Below are 21,971 nucleotides of genomic sequence, written 5' to 3' on the forward strand. Positions count from 1 at the left end.
AGAGATATAATCAGGAGAGCCTGTCTCCGCATGCCGCATGGGGAAGTGGCCACTTCTACAGGGGACTGGCCTTTATTCCAACCTCATCATAAGGTGAGTACCGGGTGAGTTCTAGCCTGCTAAGCAGTTGTTCGCACTAGAGTGTCACTGTTCTTACGACGCTTCACTTCTATGGATCTGAATTTCTATTTTAAGATGCCATGACTTCTATAATTTAAAGATCCAGGAGGATTTAGTCTATTGTTAGCTTAAAGAGGACAGGACATTGGTCAGAAAAGAAGTGCAAGGTAGGTTGCAACCCAGTGGGTGTTAACTTCAAACAAGGACCTAGAAAGAACCTCAGGGAGACTGTGGCTCAAAACCTCATTTGAAGCTATGAAATGAAAGACCAGAGAGGGTCTGTGATCTGTGGAGATTCACTCAGCTGGTTGGTGACAGTCTCCCGAAGGCTAGGCAAGTACACTTTCACCACACCACGGTGGCTCTCCCTGCCAAAAATAAAGTTATAAATAACAGTCCTTTCAATCAGGCTGGAATTCTGAAAGGAAGAGAAACCTCAGGAATGACCACACACAACACAAATCTGCACAGCCCTGGACAAAACTATGGTATAAAATAGCCACCTTGACTGTTACAGTCAATGAGGTCAAATGGTAGATTGAAATAAAACACTACTGAGATACAGAACTTGAATTTAAGTTCCATTTCTCACAGTAACTTGCAAAATCACATTGGGCAGGTCATTTCCCTCTCTTGGCCTCACTTTCTCAGGTGTAAAAACTGACGCTTACAGGGTTTCTCATTGTGAAACTCCTGGTGTTTTGACAGGTCCATTCTTGCTTGGGGACTGTTCCCTTACATTATAGACCACTAAGCCTCCCTGGCCTCAGGCCCCATCATTGTGTCAACTAATCAACTAAAAATGGCCCCACACATTTTAAACTGCCCTAAGTTGAGAACCACCAGGAAGCTCTCCAATGCCCCTGCTGGCTGTAAAGTATGAGCAGGAAGCCACTCCCAGGTAGCAGATAGAGCAAGACAGGCGGCAGGCCTACCCGTAGATGTCCAGGACCCCGATGAAGGAGTGCTGCTTGAGGGAGGTGTGCAGGGCCTTGTTGATGTGCTCCACAATCCAGCCGAACAACTGGGCATAGATGTGCTTTGCCAGGGCGTTGCGCGCATTGATCACCTGCTGCAGGGACATGGTCTTGACGTAGGTCTCCGAGGTGGTGACCAGCTTGCGATGACACAGCCAGTGCTCCATCTGACTGTGCTCCACCCCTAGCAGTCGGCAGAAGTTGCTTAGGTATACATCCTGGGGCTGTGGGAGATGGGGGAGATAGGTTCAGGAGGAGTGTGGGAGACAAGCCGCCCCCCACCAATGTCTTCCACCCTCCTGCCCAGAGGGAAAACAAGCCAAACGCAAGGCCTCCCAGCCCTCCAGAATCCCAGCACATCCCCTGCTGCCAGCCCAGCAGTCTCTCTCTCACACACAGACACACACACACACACACACACACACACACTGCTAAGTGGAGATGACAGAGCCCATAAGAGAGCAATGCTCAAACTGATCATTCCACCTGCTAATGACCAAATTATATGACTTTAAAAACCAAAACATTCTCCATCTTTCTTGTCCCCTCCCTCCATGCCAGGCTGCTGCTAAGTAACTGGTAAGAGGCAGGTCCCGGAGTGAAGGGAGCAGAAAGAGAATTGAGAGCTTATGACCATGCAATCCATTCGGAGTAACGAACAGATTCACACCAAATGCAGTTTGCATCTGCTGAGGTATGCATGCAGTGCTTGACCCACAGCCCAGAAAGCAATTCTCTTCCTCTCTCTTAGAATTCCTCCCTTACAGGCATTGCCTTTGACCCACCCCATCTAACCAGCTGTATGCTCAGAAACAAGCCCCAGGCTCCTAAGGTGGATGGGCCCTTCAAAGGCACTAGCCATGTTCCTCCCTTAGAAGTCAGTTCCCTACTCTGTAAAATAACATGATGGGCCAGATCAATGATTCTCTTCTGGGTGGGTAGCTTAAGTGAGAATCACCTTGAGGAGTTTCTGAAATTGTATATGATACCAGTGAGTGGTTCAGATGTGCTGGGTGAGAGGCTGAAACGCAATGGACGATGTCACTCCCAGCACTGACCCTGCACTGTCCTATGCTTCCAAGCAGGCTCGCTTTCTTCTTAGCCTCACTGATGCTAAAATCATAGAAACTGAACTTTTTTTTCCCCAAGAAGCAAGCGTTTTAAGTATGTAAACAAAGTTCCTCAGCGTGGAAAGCTAAGATACATGGCAAACCCCTGGACCACATCTTGAGCTGGGAAGATCATCTGGAACACTTCCACTGATAATATCACACATGCTCAGAGCTGGAAAGAAACTGGAATTCCTCCAGTTTAGGCCTCTTTTCCTACAGGCAAAAAGCTGAGCTGAGCCCCAGAGAGGTACAACTACTCAACCAGGCCCCCGCCCCACCCCCAGCACAAGGCTTCTACCACGGTCCTGCCCGATGTATCTCCTGCCTACCCCAGCTGCCTCTAGGGACTATGTGTGAGTCTTGACCCTCATTTACCCAAATACCAATCACATCACCTGACATTTGAGTCACTGGAGAGCCACATTTCCCACAGGGTCTTGTCTTCTTTCACCAAAATGTACAAATTCCTTGGATAATCCTTGCAGCCCACTTGGGGCACTCTGAGAAAACCTGCTCATCGTTGTTATTCATTCTCTCACCTGTTTTTCATTCCCTCAACTGAATCCACCTGGGAAAGCTGGTAGCCCAGCCTCAAGCCTGCTGGAAAGCTTATTAACGCTGAGGCTGAAAGGGAATCCTTCAGAACATGATGTGCCATCTCCTAATGACCCTCAATTGCTTGTGGGACTCATTTTCTGATGAGGCTGACTTGTAGGATTTAAATGAGGGCTTAATGAAAATTAACACAGATAACTGTATTATTTCTCCCTTAACACCATATCCCCAGGCAATTTTTTCCTCCTACATATATTTAAAATCCATCTACCCAAAACAGTTATAAAATAATAGAACGCCAGAATAATAGAATCCAAAATCACTAAGGCCAGTGTTTTTCCAATGTATGGTTTATGGAACAGTAGTTGCAAAGAACATTAGTTGGCTTTACTTAACAGAAGGAGAGGATAGGACCAGGTTAAACACAGCTGAACTGGTTTAATACACCATGTAGCACCAAGAGATAGATATTTTAAGAAGCAATTTTGGAATGTATTTGACCAAAGAATGCTTATGTTCTTAAGAAATTGCATTCTAATCCGATGTCCCTTATTATTCAGATGAAGCTGAGTGAGGCCTCCTGCCTTCTGGCCCGGAGCTCCTAACCCCAGCCCTGCAGGACAATCAGCTTGGTTTGGGCCGGGTGGGTGTGGAGAAACCCTATCTTTTCACACACAGCAGAGAGTTTCCATGGCTACTTCTCCTGGCCAAGATCCTTTTTCTCTGAAGCCAACCTGTCTCCCCCGCTCCCCGACTCCCCTAAACATAAAGCCATATGTGGTAGAGTTAAGTGCCTGGGGACTGCTTGGCAGGCAACAAGTTCAGAGGTGGCAAGCGTCCAATTTGTTCATCTGACCTATTTCCAAGAAATTCTTAATTGACAGGCACGGCACTGCAGATGGATTCCCTGACATTTAAGTGGCCTGCCAGCAGCTACCATGACTGCCCAAGACATGCCCACGGGCACCCTCCCCTCCCTAAGGCCTCGTGCTGTGAGTGCAGTGGAGAAAGCACAAGTTAGAGACTTGTCTGAGAAACCACCCTGGGGACCGGCTTTTAACCACTACAGTGGGGCGGGGCTTGATTTTCTCACCCTCTTCTGACTGTTGATTGAAGGTGCTGACTGAAACTGATTTAACATCGTACAATTACATTTAGGCAAAATTAAATGATGCTAAATCCATTAAAAAAGCCAATATAATAAGTAGCAGATCAGTTTTATGGGCCCATATTGCTAAATTCAAGAAACAAATTGAATGCTGTTGCATCTCCAAGGCAACCCTGGCAGTCATGGAGCACATTCTCATGCTTTAATTAAAAATAAAAACTACTGAGCAGAAGGCACACTGCGTATGGAAAGACAGCCTTTCCAATAGGAGGTCCATCCTATGTGCCCGAGGAATAAACCACAATCAGTGGGGCTCTCGGTAGCAACTATTAACGATGCATTTCTCAAGCACACATTCTGTGCCTGGCACTGTGAGGGCACCAATGGGGCTCACCAGGCAAGCAGAGGGCAGTCTCCTCCCTAAGGACTTGTAGTCCAGCCGAGGAAGCCAGGCTGGCAGGAGTGAAGGGGACTGAACACTGCCTGGGCCCTGTCCCACCTTTGCCATTGTCATTCTAACCTCAGAGAAAGAGGTTCCCCTCTCTGGGCCTTATTTTTTCCTCCCCTGTACAGCAAGAGGGATGCTCTTAAGGTCCACTCAGGCTATAACAAGGCTGATATTAGACAAAGACTCTCTCAGCCACGAGCTCTGTGCTAAAACCTTTCCACACAGGGCTTTCTGGGATCTTCACTCCAGCCCTGAGGCAGGTGGTCATCCACACTTTACAGAAGAGGAAACAGAGAGGTTAGCACACTTGCCCTAAGTCACACATCCAGCAAGAAGAATCAGGATATGAACCTTGGCCATCTCGACTTAGAGTCCTTGCTGTCCACTAGCTCTCTGTACAGCTCTGATTGCAGAACAATGGAAGACCAGCCTAGACCACAAACCTGCACTCAAATGCCTTCTGGAACTTCCTGCGACTTAGCAGAGAAAGGGCTGCCACACCAGGTAGCATCCAAACCTCAACCTCTCAGGCCTCCTCCCTCCTGCCCCCTTTACCACCTGCATCCTCCATCCATGCCTCCCTAAGAGGCCCTGATGTTCCCACCCTCATACAATCTCCACACAAACACTCAGGGTACTATAGGGAGAACAGTGAGCCCAACAGATACAGTCCTAATAAACACTCACTTCCCTTCTCACCTGAACATTCTCCGGAGGCTGGGTGTGGAGGGTCAACTATAAGATCAGAGACACTTCACTTACAGGCTCAAGCGTTAATTTTGCTGGTCTCGCCCCCCAGTGTAGGTAGGTGCCCATGGACTCCCCAGCCCTGGTTCTCATGCTAACCACCAGCCTCACTAAGATCTCAGAATTGCCCATCCACTCTTACTCTCCTGTGTGCCACCCCTGAGGCCTGGAGAGCCTCAGTCATCCACCCACCTACTTCTTGGGTACCTGGTGAGTGCTGAGCACCACAATAGATGCTGGTGATAGACTAAAGAGCGAGAACTGACCCTACTCTTTCAGAGTTTGGAATGTCACAAAGGAGAAAGGTAGGCAGCAAGTAATCCACACACACACACACAATGCTCAGCCCCACAGAGGAGAGGTAAGAACCCATGAAAGAAGAAGTGACCTGTGAAGGGCCTGGGGAGGAGCAGGGTGTTGGGCGGGCTGGAGGTCCACAGACCACAGAGCACATCTGTCACCTTTCCTGCATCTTACCAGCCTCAGCCAGGCCTTGGTCACTGCAGGTGTTCCTCATCTCACCTGTCCCTGACACAGAGTACAGCTGCCCTAAGGAACCACAGGACATTGACTGAGCTGTATGCATGGGGAGGCACAGATGCTCTATGCCTTTCTCATCAGGGGAAAGACACTGGGACAATACATCACTGGCCCTGAAGACTCAGATTACGGGAAGGTTTGTCCTGCACTGGAGGTGCCTCCACCACCCCCTGGGCCACAGGTCCTCCTCTGAACATGACAGTCCTTCCCATGGCATCACTGCTGCCAACTCCACTGTACCATGCCCTCCTTCCCCCTAAGGTGAGCACCCACACAGGTATATAAGCAGCAGATGTCCAAAACAGCTCCAGGGCACCTAACACTACCAGCACCAACACCTCCTCCTTTTCCACTGGGCCCGACAGGGAAGCTTCGAGGCTCTCACGAGGCTGCAGAGTCCATGCCAGGGATGGCAGCAGGCCAGACAGGCCCAGGGGCCCTCTCAAACCCTAGATCATTCCCCACAGATTGTGTATCCATCCATGGATGATACACAATGAGCTCTACTGAATCCCAGCTACAGTTCAGGTCTTCCTCTCCCTGAAGACAGGGCCAGTTTGAACTTCTCATAACCCCCAACTCTAGACAAACAGAAGGAGGTTAATTTATGTCCACTCAATTGAATAAGCATCAGCTTGTGAGCAGCATGGACACGTGCCCTCAGGTAGTGTTGTCTTTTGTATTTTTCCAGTGTCTGGTTATTTAAATTCCAAGTCCCTGGAAGCAAGAATCATACTTTGTACCTCCCCAGAACCTGGCCATAAATGGGCATAAGAGGTATAGAATAAACAGTTGCAGATTCACCTATCCAAGGTTAGAATACCAGCTTTAGCTTTTCCCAACACCATTAAATTCCAGAAGGCACAGCAATTGCTGTGGGTGCCACTTCCCTGGTGCTTACTCCATCACCTGTCCATCCACTTAGACATTTATCTACCACATATCAGTACTACATTGGGCATCAGGAAAATAACCTTCATTAAGAGCCTTTGCGGAGCACTTGACAGCTTGCAGTACTTTCACATGTATGTCTCACTTAACAGCCTGCCTTGTGCTGTCAGAATCTTGGCAAGGGTTGCCACCTGTCTTGTCCACCCAATTAGACTATCAGCCCCTTTGAAGCATCAGCAGGTACGGTGCCCAGTGCCCTTTCATCTCCTTGCAATGGGGACCTCAGTCTGGCACTCAGAAAGTACTCAATTGATTGACAACAAGTAGAATTCTGTGTACTTCAGGGTACTTGGGAAATCAACCCAACAAAAAGAATTTATCAAATAGCCACTACATTCCCTGTCCTCGGCAACAGAAACTTGATGGCAGCTGATTTTTAAAGGGTTGGCTCTTTTAAAAAATTATCAGCAAGTGAACAGAAACCATTACTGTTAAGAATAAATAACCTATGAGTGTCCTCTAACTGGAAAGACACATTTCAGTCATATCAAGCTGTAAGAACAGGGTAAATTGTGTACATTTTATCTCCGGTGTTGGTGTGCAACTTACTGATATACTACAGGAATCGCCATCACGCTCAGCCTGAATCGCCACACTTCCAAGGTGCAAGATAGAAGCAATTATCTTAAAAATGCTCATCTGATGGGACTCTTTCACTCCTGGAAAAGAAAAATGAATGGATGACACTCAGTATCCATGGTCGGACGGAAAGGACATTTTACCCCTTTTAAGGACATTTTTTTTTTTTTAAATAAGGTTTGATTTTTCTTTCTGACCCGATGACTCCTAAAACGATCCAGGCTCCTCACCAAGTAATTACCACTCACAGTAACAGCTCAGAGGGCAAAGGGGCTCCTTGGACTAAAAAGAAAATATCTTCACTATGATCGTCCTGACCAAACCAGATGGGTCAAGCTGCCATTTTAACTTCTCAAAGAGCAAAGGAGAGGCAGCAATCCTGCAGGCTCATTTTGGCCTTCATTTCAACCAAACACTTTATGGATGTTTTTATGAGTTTAATAAGAATGGTCATGTATCTGCAATCATTTTTTCTCCAACATAATATCCTGTAAACATCTGTGACACACATCCCCAGTGCCAATGAGGGAAGAAAAGGAGAAACTTCTCTTGGGATTGCTGTTCTGGGGCTGGATGGCCAGCTGGCCCCTGGCCATCCCCAGATGGAGCAGCTGTTCGCCACACTATATGCACTGTCATAGGCAGGCACACTGACCCCAGAACCACTGTGGCAGCAATCACGTGTTGTCAGATTTGTTATTTACCTATACGAATCATCAAAGGCATGGATAATCTCTTAATTTGTATTTAGCTTGCAAGGCATTGGCATTTTTACAAAATGATTCAGACTCATTTTTAAAAGACTACAGAACAATAGAATGAATACCAGTGAACCTTCCACTTAGTTTAAGAAATACAGCTGCTCTCCCCATTCCTCCCAGCTGCAGTTATTTTTTAAGGCAATATTTTATTCAGGCTAAAAAACAGTAACACCTGTAAAAATGGGAGGCACAGATGTGCCATGCTAGGATTAAAAAATTTCCCCAGATAATCTACAAAGTGGACAACCCAAGCAACATTAACTCTAGGCTTTTATGTTAGATGGCCACTACCATGTAAGCATCATAGATTTACTTTTTTGATTTTATTATGTAAAATTTCAAAACATACAAAGTAAAGAATAACAAAGTAAATAATATAATGAATCCCTGTTCTTGCTTCATCATTAGATTCCCAGGGCCTTGAACACTGCCTGGAACATAGCAGGTGCTCAGAAACCTGAATGGTAAAATGACTGGATCGCTGGCTGCTACACAGGCTGCAAGTATTTGTAGCTATCAAAACATATGCATTATTTGAATACATGGTATTAGCTTAAAAATCCCCCCCAAAAAACACCAAAGAATTTAAGCGTCCATCTTGGTTCAGCATAACTGAATACACCTGGTGAAAGGAAGACAGGTTAAAGCCAGAGGCTGGTATTCAGGACAAGACAGGAAGCTAGGCACTTATGCACCCTTGTAGGAGGTAAAACATTGGGGTTTTTTGTCTGAGCTTAGAGTATCTTGCTCTTAAGTCAAGTCCCACTGAAAGTACTAGACAGGAGCTGGGTGCTGGTACCATCACGGAACAAGAGGGATATACTCCCTAGACAGTAGCTTTTCTACTTTGTTTATCTATTTTTTTGAGAGAGGGTCTTGCTCTGTTGCTCAGGCTGGAGTCCAGTGGCACAGTCACTGCAGCCTCAAACTCCTGGGCTCAAGCAATCCTCCCACTTCAGCCTCTTGAGTAGCAGGGACAGGTGTGTGCCAACATGGCCAGCTAATTTGTTTTATTTTTTGTAGAGACAGGGTCTCCCATGTTGCCCAGAACTCCTGGGTTCAAGCGATCCTCCTGCTTCAGCCTCCCAAGGTGTTGGGATTACAGGCATGAGCCACTGTACCTGGCCTACTTGTTTACTCTTGAGAACCAATGCTCTGTCAATTTCCAAAGACCGAACCACCCTGTCATGGTAGGAATTTAAGTGGTAGACACAGAATGAATACTGAATCCTAACAATAGTTAGGATCCTCGCACTACATTGATGAGAACATCCTTTCCTGCTGTGGGATTCTTTGAATAAGTGGTACCTCACGCTATGGGAAGCAAAAAATCTAAAAACAAAAATCAATCAATCAAACCTAAGGAGTAAAACAGGGGTTGGCAAACTATGGCCCACAGCCTGTTTTCATAACTAAGTTCTATCGGAACACAGTCATGCCCACTCTCTTACGTTCTGTCTATTGCTACTTTCACAAAACGGCAGAGTTGAATGCTTTGCAACAAACTGTATGGCCCATAAAACTAAAAAATTTACTATTTTGTCCTTTAAGTTTGCTAACCCCTGCAATTAAAAAAGGGACATGTTTATTAAAGAATAGAGAAGAAAGTCTTAATAAAATAATTAGTTTTACAAAAGCAATTTGCTTTGAGCATTAAAGTATCCAGTCTCCTTAGAGCCTTGGAGGGAGCAATCCTCTCCTTATATCAGCTTGTGCCCACTGCCCACATCAGCACTACAAGGGCAGCTGCCAGAGGCCTTCTCCTTTCTCTGATAAATTCAGAGAAGAATGTATCCTGCACACTGTCAAGTCTGCTCCAAACCTGCCCAACTCTGGAGACTAGGATAGGCATGTAGTGCTGAGGAAGTCAGGGATGCCAGTTATCAACTTATCTCTCAGCTTCAAAGCATCCCCTTTGCCCTGCTTTATCAAACTGAAGCTGGGCCCTGTAAACATTTCTCCTTTGCCTACTGGTAGAATGTCAAGCTTGCTCAATAGAGGGTATTCCGGCGATTTGCAAGGCAACATGAAGACAATTCCCTTTCTGGTTCTGGTCCTCCATAGTTATCATGATTTATCAGGGAGCCCAGAAACCTCCAGATGAGCTCCAGCTCTGCCCTCAGACCTGTCTCCCCATCAGCAGTGGCTTCTGAGCAGTTCTGGCCCCCTACACCTTGGGGAACCTGCAGCCTGCTTGTACAAAACAGCTCTGGCCTGCATCCTCTGGGCAAGTTTCTTCATCACATCCTCTTAGAAGTGAACTAAAGCTCAGCTAGGATGGAGGCCTCTCTTACCTTTATTGGCTGTTCTTCTCCCTCCACCCCATCCGGGGCCCTGCCAGGAATAGCAGCTGTTCTTTTGTACCTGCTACTTCTGGACCCTCTATAAAGTCCTCATTTATCCGTTTTGTAGTCAATCACCTGCTACTGCTGTAGTTAACAATTGTTTATATTAATTTTTCTATTTTGGAATAACCAGTGTGGTTTGTGTCTCCTGACTGATAGATAGGATTTGTCTTTTGTACCCATGAACTATGTACCAGTTTCCCAGAGAATTGACTGGCTCTGGGAGCGTGGCAAATAAGGGTCTGGTTGCCTCCCCATAGAGAGGTTAGGGTGTGTCCTGTTTGACCATGTTTTATTTGGACATTGGCTAGAACTTCCCTGACCTCCAAAGAACCTAACATGCTGCTCTGGGTTAGTCACATGGCTCAGAAGCCAAATGTTCTCTTTCAGAGAAGGGGCTGGGGAAGACACAAGCACCATCTTGCGCCACTTGGGGTTTCAGGCTGACTTCTCGAGCTTTCCTTTTTCTGGCTGCAGGTCCCAGGAATTTAACACTTCAATTTCCCAACTGAGAAAGGCTTACCTTCTACTTTACCGCTTCTCCCCCAAAAGTGGCAGGGGAGCAGGGCACTTTCCTCCAGTCATACTGTCCCCTTATGCCCCTGAAGGACAGAGAACTTCTTGTTTGAAGGATTCCAATGCTAAAGCTCTGTATGGAAACAGAGCTGACAGAATTAACGCTGTACGTGTGATGCAGCTGCCAGACCTTCACAGCCTGCTTCCAACTCTGATTTCATGCTGTGGTGCACAGGTATACTGGGTGTGCGCAACATGGTGTTCTTCCTGCTAGAGCACACTTGAGCCCAGACCACAGCACGAGAAGACGTGGCTACACTTGCTTTGCCTCCGTTGGTTCCAACAGCCTGCACGAGTGGAAAGAGTCACTGCACAGTGCCTGGGAGAGGGACTCTCATAACCTTATTTTTTAAAAGGCAATGAAGCTCCAAATTTTAAGTTCTAGAGCCTGAGGGTTGGGATGGGTAAGAGAGTAAGAGATGACATTCACCAGGGGCAAGAGGGCATCTCCCATTAGCTCCTGCAGGTTGCTGGCAAGCACAGTGGGACATCGCCTTGCATTCTACCCTCTGTGCCATCAGCCCTCGGGGCCTGCTTCCCCAACTCAGAAGCTCCTTACCGAGGAGTGTGAAGGCTTGTCGAGTCTTCTCAAAGTCCTCAGCATCGTCCACACCCTCGATGGAAGTGTCTCCTCCCTGTGATGTATAGAAAAAGTCCTCCGCACTTGCTGTGGGAGGCGAGGAAATAAGGCATGAGGCACTGGAGGACACTTCATCCCACAGATCGTGACCCATGAAAATTCTACTCTGTTAGCATGCTATCCCAGACTAAATTTTAGGCCCAGCTGGATGTGAAACTCTTTAAAATAGTCTTTATCCACAATGGCAAATGGGAGAGAAAACTGAATAGTACAAGAAAATTATACGACACTGACAGAAATGTGCTGCTGTATTTATGTAAAATTGGCATGGGAAACATATGTTAACACAAAAGGCATATAAGTCACAGACAGTTCAATTTAATAGGATTCATCACAGATTTGTTTTTGAAAAGATCTGATACAAGTAAAATGTATCCCCACCCTAGAACCAGACTTCTATGACTTACATAATCTCAGTCTGACAAGCTTATTTGACAAATGAGGAACAGTGATGTGCCCGAGGTGACAGAGTTTTTTTGTTCACTTGTTTTACCAAGTTGGGCACACCTGAACTCTCTGGGCACATGCACAAATGCAGGTTGATACCCTTACATGTTTGCTGTCATCCCCCAGCTTAATTCTTCTTCAGTCAGGCCTCTGGTAACAGCCTAGGGGACAGCTGGTAAGGAAGGGCCCAGGTGGTGTCTTAAAATTCAGAGCCAAGCTTAGAAGAGGACACAAATGCAACAAGCCCTGGGTAGTATCTGCCCTACAAAGAGGACGGCAGAATTAGTGCTTAGGAGGAAGCAGGGCTTAAAAGTGAGCATTTAAGGCAACAATTGCATGTAATCGAAGTTACCCTTAAAAACTGATTAAATCTTTCACAAAATATAGTATCTTGTATGGTGATCCTGCCTGGTACTATCCTGCCTGGTACTTCATGCTCTAAGTGTATAACGTTTGGTTTTGATAGAATGTCAAAAGGAGACACTGGCCAAGTTCCCTCTCCCCTGAAAACCCTAAATTCTTTTCCCTGGACCTGAGCATGCAGGGTTGAAACACATCAGCTAAAGGTGCTTAGATGCAGCTACACTGCAACTCCCAGTGCTCCTTCAACACCGGTCCTTGCAATTTGATCTCAAGAATTTCTGAAGTCTCTCTCCTTTCTCCATCCTGATTGCCATTGCCCTTCAGCTCCATTGTCAGAACTGTTGAAAAAGACACTATTCCAATCTCTCTGCTTCTGCACCCATCCCTTCAAATCCACCTCCAAAATGCTAGTATGTCTGATCACACCACCCCCTCTGCTTAAAAAGCCCTTTGAGAGGTCCCACTGCTCACAAAGCCAAGGTCAATACCCTAGAAAAGCCCCTGGCCCTTTTGTGAAGTGGCCACCACATACCCTCCAGACTCATGGCTTATTCCTTCCCCATCTCTATGTTCCAGATACACCAGTTTCCTTATTATCATGCATCAGCTCTTCCCTCTGTCCACGCCTTCAGTGGTCTCTGCCTACCTCTCCTTCCTCACCTCCCATTTCCCACCTTGCATCCTATGCTCCAAGGCATACTGAGCTTTGCCCATTCCTCCAAGTCTATTATGCATACATGGACAGGCCTAGCCAAGGAGAGACAGAACTCAGCCCTAGACCCCAGTCTGACTACACGACCTGAATTATAACCACCAGGTGACCCTGCCCACAGGCACAAATAATGAGAACATCAGTTGTACTCTATGAGTGAAGGTTTCCTGGAGGAGTAACAAATTCTGAGGACCAGTGGCCAAGGCACTTGAACTGAGAGAGGAAGGACTCCAGCCCTGCGGTCACTCACAGCCTCGGCAGAAACACATTTTAATAAGGAAAACCACATCAGATCTTTGTAGAAGATAGCATTTTAGCTCTTTCTTACCTAATCACTCAGCAAGCACTGGAACAGAGCAATACAACAGTTTCAAAGGCTTAATAAAAGTACCAATTTTTTTCCCTTTACACTCACCTTTCAAAGTATCTCATTTGATTATTTTTACAGTGTCCACCGAAGAAGACTGTCTATATTATTTACTCCCATTTTTCAGAAAAGCAAACTGAGTAACACGGGGTTTAAGGGGTGCCCAGGGTCACCCAGGGTTTGGTCAGGCCTGGGATTCCATTACTTGATTACCCTATTGTAGAAAAACGACAATTTATCTATGGCATCTCATGATTTTGCCACAAATACAAACTAACTCATCATCAAGTGTCAGCCAAACACATCAGAAAGAGTCACCTGAGACTCCAAAGGAGGAGACTAGACTTTCATATTGGAGGGAAGGCATTTTCAGCATCTTTCGAAGACCTTTCATTGTCAATAGCCAAGGTCCTACTGCCTGATGTTGCTACGAATCAGATAGACACCCCGCCTTCCCAGATCCCAGTTCCCAAACTCAGGCCCAGTTCCCCAACTCAGGCCCAGCTGGGCAACTTCCTCAGACTGAGGCTTGTCACTGCAGGGGCCACCTGGGTCTGTTACAGCATTTTCTACTGAATGATCTGAAACCAATCAAAATGATCATCTTTCCATATGCGTTAAGGTCTGCCATCAACTCCGTCACATCACTCTCTGGACCCTCTTAATAAGGTACATCCAAATAGGACTCAGTCTTCCCCCACCTGCTTGGCTTTCCTGGATCTCAGCCCTCCTTTCAGACCCATAAAGCTGAACACTGACTATCCCATCCCAAAGCAACTTCTCTCATCCTCCAGTTTAGGTCTCTCTCTTTACCAAGAATTCCCAAGGAGAAATGTACCACAAACCTCCTATTAACTAGTTCAACAGGCAGAGATTGGATCAGGCAGTCAACAGAACACAGAGGAGAACCTGAACCCAGTGATTAGAGCACCGGACCACCAAGGCCATGGTCATGGGCTTGCACATCACCTGGGGAGGCTATGCTCTGACCTATGCAAGGCCAGAGAGGTTGTTTATAAAACTATCTATACAACCACGGAAATGAAAGAGAAGAAAAGGAATTTACTTCTTATCCCCTAAAGGCTGTATTTAAGGGAAAATGGGCCCATTACAACTGGATGTACCACCAGAAATTGGTGTATCTGGAAGGCAGAGATGGGGAGAAAATAAGCTGTGAGTGGAAGGTAGAGTGCAGCTACTTCACAAAAGGGCCAGGAGGTTATTCTAGGGTATTGACCTTGGCCTGTATGGTTTTTACCATCATTTATTCACACCTTAACAAATTATTCATTGGACCTAAAAAAAAAAAAATCTCCTCGAGGTCATTTTAAATGCAACGGCCCAACAATGGGGCAGAAGAAGAGTGTGGACAACTGGATGCAAATCTGCACCCTCCATTCTCAGACAAATGCACAAAATTTACGCCAAGCCAAGGGGTCTTGCAGAGACTTGTGTGCATTTGAACTGCATGTTTTGGGTGAAGAGGAGGAAGAAGGATATGAAGCAGGTCCAAATATTCACTTAGAGCCCTTGGCTAGTCCATGTATTTGCTGTTTTCAGCTACTCGACTAGGGTTATTAGTGGACCTAAATGCCAAGCTTCAGGGCCCTCAGCCAATCCACCCATGAGGCCAAGGACAACCTGACACCAGAGCACAAGCGCTCGTCAAAGGCTCTTGTTTCACTCCAAAATAGTCTCAGAGGGCATATGAAGGTGAAAGAGTGGGAAAAAAAATACTGATCAAATTGGGTAGTTTTCAAGTGCTGCAGCCTGGGGCCCATGCACCTTGCAGAGACAGGGAATAAGGGGAAATCATGTTTAACCTCAATATGACTCATGTAACTGAAAAAGAAATTTAGGAGGATTTCTTCCCCATTACCTTAGAATTACAACTGGGACAAGTGATCCAAATCATCCAGATGGGTTTTGCCAATATTTGTTTATTTTCTATAAAACTGACCTGAGGGAAAAAAATTTCACCTCCTGCAAGTTGGCCCCGAAAAGCCCTGCTAGGCCTATGTTCTGCTCTGGGAAGGAAAGAGGAGGATGGCAGTGGCCCCTAATGTGGAGGCATACCTGGCTGCTTGAGACTGACAGGCACCCTCAGAGCCACAGGCTCCAGCTCAGGACAGTGTGCAAAGAGTGCTCAGCACCTGTTCTGCTTAGCAGGGAACACACATTCCTTGTCCTCAAGGATTTTATCATGTTCATCGTGTTCCTGGGAAAATCAGACTTGCAAGCACTGACCAGCTGGAGAACAGGACATAAGTAACAATGTACGTCAGCCAGAGTTTTCTCCCTGGGGTCCCAATTTAAATATTACTTCCTGGGGGGAGCCTCCCAGCCCTTCTCAGCTCCGCTTCCTTCAGCACAGCCCTTAGCACTCTGCATCATAATTGACAAGCTAAGCAGGGTAGGACCCACAACTATTTTGCTCAATGCAGGATCCCTGGGGCCTAACATGGCCTGAATAGAGTTTGATGAACAAATGCAAGAATTATTGCTAAGTTGCATGGTACAAGCATTGAAGATACAGGGATTCATAAGCAAGTGTTATGAGGGTAGACTTGCGCTGAAACCACTTGATGGATTTCAGCTACTGGGAGCACAGACGGGTCTGGTGCTGGACTCTTAGGATGGCCAGGATTTGGATCAGGGACAGCCAAGCCTCAGATGTCTGTTTCTTGCACAGCTGCACAAAGACCAACTCCTCTGTTTAGATACCTGGATCTTCATACCATCTGCTAGTATTGGACCTCCCCCCAAATGCCCCCAAAACAAAGACAGCAGGACAGGGAGAGGAAGCATGGCAGGAAGTGTGGCAGACACCAAGACACTGCTGGGCTCAAGGCTTGCCCTCTTTACACATATGTGCCTGAAGACTCAGCAGCAAAAATCAGTCATTACCCCATAAGGACCCACACAGAGAAGGGCCAAAGGCTCCAGACCCAAGGAGAGCTGCTCTGTGGTATGGAGTCAAGAACTAAAGCCTGCTCACTACTCCACTGGCTCCACATCAATAGTCTCAAAGCAAATGAAACTTGCTAACACCCCTCAGGAAGCAGCAGGAGTGGAAACAAAGGGTGGTGCTCATCTGATGGGGATGATGACAAGGTGCCTTATCCCCTCAGCTTTTGTGGAGGGGCAGTTTGGGTTGCTCCATCTCTCTCCCTCCAGTGAGGATGTGCTAGAAGCTTCCATGCCAGTCCAGGAGAGATCAGATGGCCTGGCAGTCCAGAGTCTCACATGCCAGAGCCCCCTCTTATCCTCTGTGGCCATGCCATACTGCATCCATATGGGTCTAGAGCCACCCCTGCTTTATTCTCTGCTTTATCCTCACCCCTTTCTCTTTGCCTCAATCCTAAACTATGAGTTAAAACATGCTGGTTATGATTATATGATGTATATTACTTTTATCTCTAGATTCTTAGGTTTGGGACACATTTCCTATGATGCTTAAAGTGCAAACATATCTTTCAGAATAATAAAGCATGAAAAGACTTCCATGCCATGCAAAACACTTTTCCACCCCTGCCTCTTATCCTCTCATACACTTCCTGTGCCAGGTGGACTGCGTACAATTAACCCTCTTTTACTAATTGAGCAGTGAAATTTAGAGAGGCCTAGGGGTTACGGCCACATAAGAGGCAGAGCTGAGACAAGAACCCATGACGGAGGGCTTTGAGCAGAGCCCCCAGCTGTGCACCCACTGGAGCAGTAGCCTATCCCAGAGGATAGGCATGCACCTGTTGACTTACTTAGTGCAAGCTCTTTAAATTCTGGAAGACCGGCAGCAGCACAGAGCTGGTAAAAGATGTGGTAATTCCTCTCATCATCTGCCTGGAGGAGGAAGAAGTGAAGCAGTTTTAGGGCAGTGACCTCTAAGATCGTTCCCTCTGCCACTGTAATCCCAGGGTGCTCCAGGTGGTGGAGGCTGAGCCCCCCACTCTTCCCAGTGTTTTCCTCCACACCTCTGCCACCTTCAATTCCCACTTTCCGACTTTCTATTCACTCTTATGGGGCCTTCTTCCAACCTGAGGATTTATATGTCTTGACTTATGCAAAAGCATGTATGTATTTTCTTTTTTCCTTCTATATAGGACATCATTGCTCTTCACAAATGGTGAGTCAGTCAGTCAACAAATACTTATTCAGTCTTCTGTGCTGCTTGGCTGATGTCCCATGGATTGTCAGTTCCCTTCTGTGAGCTCCCGTTCTCCTCTGGGAGGCTCAGAGATAAGTGGAAGCTGTGCTTGCCCATCAGGTCAGGCTGGGCAGACAGGAAAGGCCCGCAAGTGAGGCAGGATGTCTGGGGAACACCTGCAGCTGGACTGGCCTTACACCGGTGGGGTGGGTGTGGGGGTGGGGATTCAGGAGGCCTGAGTGAAGAGAGCTAAGGAAGAGGGAAGCTCCAGGGGTGTCCAGGAAAGAGCCATGAGCAAGACATCAGACACACACCCAACCCAACAAGCTGCTTCCTTAGCTGTGTTGTAAAGCAGGATGGGGGGATTATCAAGCCAACCTGTGAGGTGAATATAAAATGCAGGCAAAAGCATGGGGAGCTGGTTAAAAAATTCATTAGATGTTTGCTATTATCAGCATGGAGATGTCACCAAGAAACAAACAGCTGAGGCAATTCTGAGGTCTCCTTAAAGGCAGCTAAAGCTTGATGACCAGGAAGCCATTTAACCCAAGGCAAGAATCTGCCACAGACTCAAACCAGGACCTGAACCATCATCTTGGTTCAGTGATGGGAGGGTAAAGGGAGCTGGAGGAGGACTTTTGTCGGCATTGTGAGTTGCACCAAGCCCACTAAAGTCAGGGTGGAGGAGGAGAAGGATTACAAAGAGGCAAAGAGTAGCTGGCAGGAGGAAATTAAAGGTAAGCGAAGAACAGTGAAGAATCAAGTCAGGTGAAAAGTGGGACATCTGGGAATTGAACAATGAGAACACATGGACACAGGGAGGGGAACATCAAACACCGGGGCCTGTCAGTGGGTGCAAGGCTAGGGGAGGGATAGCATTAGGAGAAATACCTAATGTAGATGATGAGGTGATGGGTGCAGCAAACCACCATGGCATGTGTATACCTATGTAACAAACCTGCACGTTCTGTACATGTATCCCAGAACTTAAAGTATAATTTTTTTTAAAAAGTGGGACATCCACTTATTTGAAAAGAAAACTAAGTAGGTAGCCAAGTATAATCTATTTTTTAACCTACTAAATAAGGAAGTTCTCAGGAAACCTAAAACCCAGACTCTGTATTTATGACATTCCCCTGATAAGACTTTAAAATCCATAAGGAAAAGTTCTGTCTTGTCCTTTACTGTATCTTTGGTGTCTAGGACAGAGCTAACGCATAATAGGCATTCGACGTTTGTTGATTGAATCTGAAAACAGTACTGTATACAGGTTTTTGAGATCTAATCCCGATACCATCTGAATGAACACTTACTGATAAAAGATAAGAACCAAAAGAACTACATTCAATTCCAGGCTCACAAGAGAGATTCTCTTTGGGTCCAGGGAGTGGGGCAGGGAGCAGAAGTAAGGTAATTGTCCATGAGAAATACACAAAAGGGCGCAAATCCTCCCACTCACCTGGAAGACCACTCTGGACTTCTCCAAGAGGTAAGTCCTCATGTTGGCCCCGATGATGTGGTACCTTTTGTCAAAGCCAATCTGGATGTACTTGCCAAAACGGCTGCTGTTGTCATTGCGGGTGGTCTTAGCATTTCCAATGGCCTGCACAGACCAGACAGACAAAGGTATGAAAAAAAAGAGGGCTTTCTTGATTTCAGGATTGTATGTTTGTGGCAACATGTGTCCCCTTTCTCTTCCTTACTTACAGAAACCCTCTGTTCTTGGGATGACAATGAACTGAGCTAAAGAATAAAACAAAAACTTGAAACTCTTCTTTTTCCAGCCTCTTACTCCTGAGGATGGCCAATGAGAGTAACAAGTTCGTTGGTGGGGTCTTCAAAGGGCACTACCCAGGTGCAATGGAAGGTGCATCCCACTGTCCCTCTTCTCTTCTTCCTTCTTTCTTGCCTGGAATGCACCTGTGATGGTACCAGCTAAAGCAGTTATTTTGGAACCATGAGGAAAAGGCCTAAAGAATCACAGAGACCTTAGCTGTGACATTCTTGAGCCACTAAAACAATACCAGTGCCCACTAGCTCTGAACTTTCTGGAAAAAACAAACAAACCTTCCTGTACTTAATACACTTTGATCAGTTCTACATGAGCAGGCAGTCAAATGTCACTCCCAACTGACAAATAATACCTTCCTAGCAATACGCCACAAATTGACACTCCTTCCCACCTCAGGAAGCCATCATCCCTCTTGGTATTTCTTCTGCAGCATCAGGGCTACAGTTCAAAACACTAGACGATAATTTTTAAAATGAGTGGATATGGGACTAATTTTATCGTGTGAAGATTTGCTTCCTATAAAACACCATGTTGCCAATGCATTGGTAAAGAATACATTAATATTTAATCCCTTTCACATGCTTACATTTTTAGGTGGATAAAACACTTGAAAAACATCTGCTATAACTTCTCAGTGGTCTAGAAAATTTGAGGCACAAAGAAGTTGAAAGAAAAGTCAAAATCCCAACCTACCCCTCAAGTCCTGCTCAGCCCAATACAAGCAGAAGAACTATTAGTGTCGCCTGACATCCCAAAACCACGATGCCCGGCGGCCATCTATTATTGACAAGGCTGGCAGAATAGTGAGAAGCAAAAGGTCACAAAGTTGACCTAAAACTAATGCTCCTGAAAACATGCCATTGAGTCGTTACTGAACAACTGTTCCTGTTACTGAGATGAGTAGAGGGAGGCGCTGAGTTATACAACCACCCACTCACAGAAATCTAGGTCCAGCTCTGCACCAGGGAAGCTGCTGAGCCCAGGACTGGCCTCCATTCACCACCCTCCGAGTATAGAGGATGCCAAGTTCCAAACGGGTCAAACTGTCCCTATTTCTATCCTATTGCCATAGCCTTAGCCTACAACATTGTCACCTCTTTCCTGAACAACTTCAATGGGCTCTCAATGGTCTCCCTGGTCCCACTCCCATCTTCCACCTGCTGTCAATTCTCCACTCAATTGCCAGGGTGATTCCTCTAGAATGTAAACCTATTATACTCCCTGTATAAAATGCTTCAGTGGCTTACACTGCCCTCTGAGATACAACTTTCAAATCCTTAGCATGGCTTATGTGCTTGGCAGGAACCGACCCTTCCCTGCCTCTAATCTTGCCCTTGGTCCCGGCTTCTAACAATCCTAACTCCCTTTTTCTTTCTCCAAAGCCCTATGCTCTCTCTGCCCTCACCCAAGCTTCCCATATGCAGTTCCCTCTTTTCCCACGGCTCTCTGCACCTAGTCGACTCATCTTCCTTCAGGTCTCAGCATCGATGTCGCTTCTTCAGGCAAGCAAGCCTTCCCTGATCCCGAGGCTAGGGGAGCACCTCCTGCCATATGCTCTTCCAGGCCCTACATTTCCCTCTTCTTCCCCTTAGCCCATATGCAGTTAACCCTCTGTGTTCATGAGGGCAAAGATTACACATCTGCTTCAGCACAGATTCTGTAGCACCCAGTACATGGTAAGCACTCAAAAATATTTAAGTGAAAGAGTAAATGAACCTGGGTTTCAGTTTTTCTCTTGTGAAATGTAAGTATTGGACTCCTTGTCCTCATACGTAACTTGCCACTGCAGTCTTGCAAAAACCAGTTGGAGTCACAATATACACTTTTACTTTAGGGTTTAAAGTGTATAAAGCAATCTATATGTTACAGACACAGTATATACCTCTGGAAGAAAGTGTAGGGGGAGAAAGTACAACCTTGGTATGTTGGATTGCTCTGAAGGGCATCTCGGTGCTTGGAACATGCCCAAGGTCAGGGCAAGGCTAGAGCCCGGCCAGCCTGATGTAACTCTCAGTCACCTAATTGGAAGACTTTACATCATCAGCTTCCTCCAACCAAAGGCGATGGGGACTCACGCTCCTGGCACCCACCGACCTTGTCATCTTAGCAGAGGCCTCAGTGTACCCACTTTCCTTCCACAAAGAGTCTCAGCCTTTAAGGCCCCACAGGACAATGGCAGACTGCCAGACTTCAGTGAGCCAATTTCTACTTGAAAAATGGAAAAGGAGGCTATATTTCCTAAAATGTTGGTAGAAAGCATTTCCCAGACCTTCAACATAAGCCAGGTCCTGGGCTGGGCCCCTTATAATCTCATTTAATGCTGCCAAGAACCCTACAAGATAGGCATTACTAACTTTCACCATACTTATGGGAAAACTTAGGCTTAGAAAGGTCAAGTCACGTGCTTGAGGTCACATGCTAGGAAGTGGCAACCCCAAGATAGAAATTCAGATATACCTGAATCCAAACTCTGCGTTCATTCTACCTACACAGCGTCACAGCACTCCTCCATACTCTGTCTCCTCCAAACCACTCACTACCAGACAGAAAGCCACCACACATGTGGGCAACTTCTCACAACTCAAATGGCCAAATCAAGTCAAAGGATAAAGATAGATATTAATCCTCACTTATATCCTTTTTTTTTTTTTCAGATGGAGTCTCGCTCAGTCTCCCAGGCTAGAGTG

General features: G+C 46.3%; 1 protein-coding gene across 4 annotated transcripts in view; it reads right to left on the reverse strand.

The window, feature by feature from the left end:
• Window positions 1-21,971, reverse strand: part of MYO5B (myosin VB) — a 371,041-nt gene that overhangs the window by 147,912 nt on the left and 201,158 nt on the right. For 3 of the 4 annotated variants that reach the window (XM_003953284.6, XM_016933688.4, XM_054671932.2), the window contains exons 6-10: window positions 18,952-19,095; window positions 17,107-17,188; window positions 11,379-11,486; window positions 7,108-7,217; window positions 1,056-1,321 (exon numbers count right to left, since the gene is read on the reverse strand). In XM_003953284.6, the coding sequence (XP_003953333.4) occupies window positions 1,056-1,321; window positions 7,108-7,217; window positions 11,379-11,486; window positions 17,107-17,188; window positions 18,952-19,095 (710 nt within the window). Of the gene's footprint in view, window positions 1-1,055; window positions 1,322-7,107; window positions 7,218-10,766; window positions 10,831-11,378; window positions 11,487-17,106; window positions 17,189-18,951; window positions 19,096-21,971 lie in introns of those variants that run through there. The other variant, XM_016933689.4, reaches the window with a different exon arrangement.

The sequence above is a fragment of the Pan troglodytes genome, chromosome 17 (genome assembly GCF_028858775.2).
Source record: "Pan troglodytes isolate AG18354 chromosome 17, NHGRI_mPanTro3-v2.0_pri, whole genome shotgun sequence".
Taxonomy (NCBI): Eukaryota; Metazoa; Chordata; class Mammalia; order Primates; family Hominidae; genus Pan; species Pan troglodytes.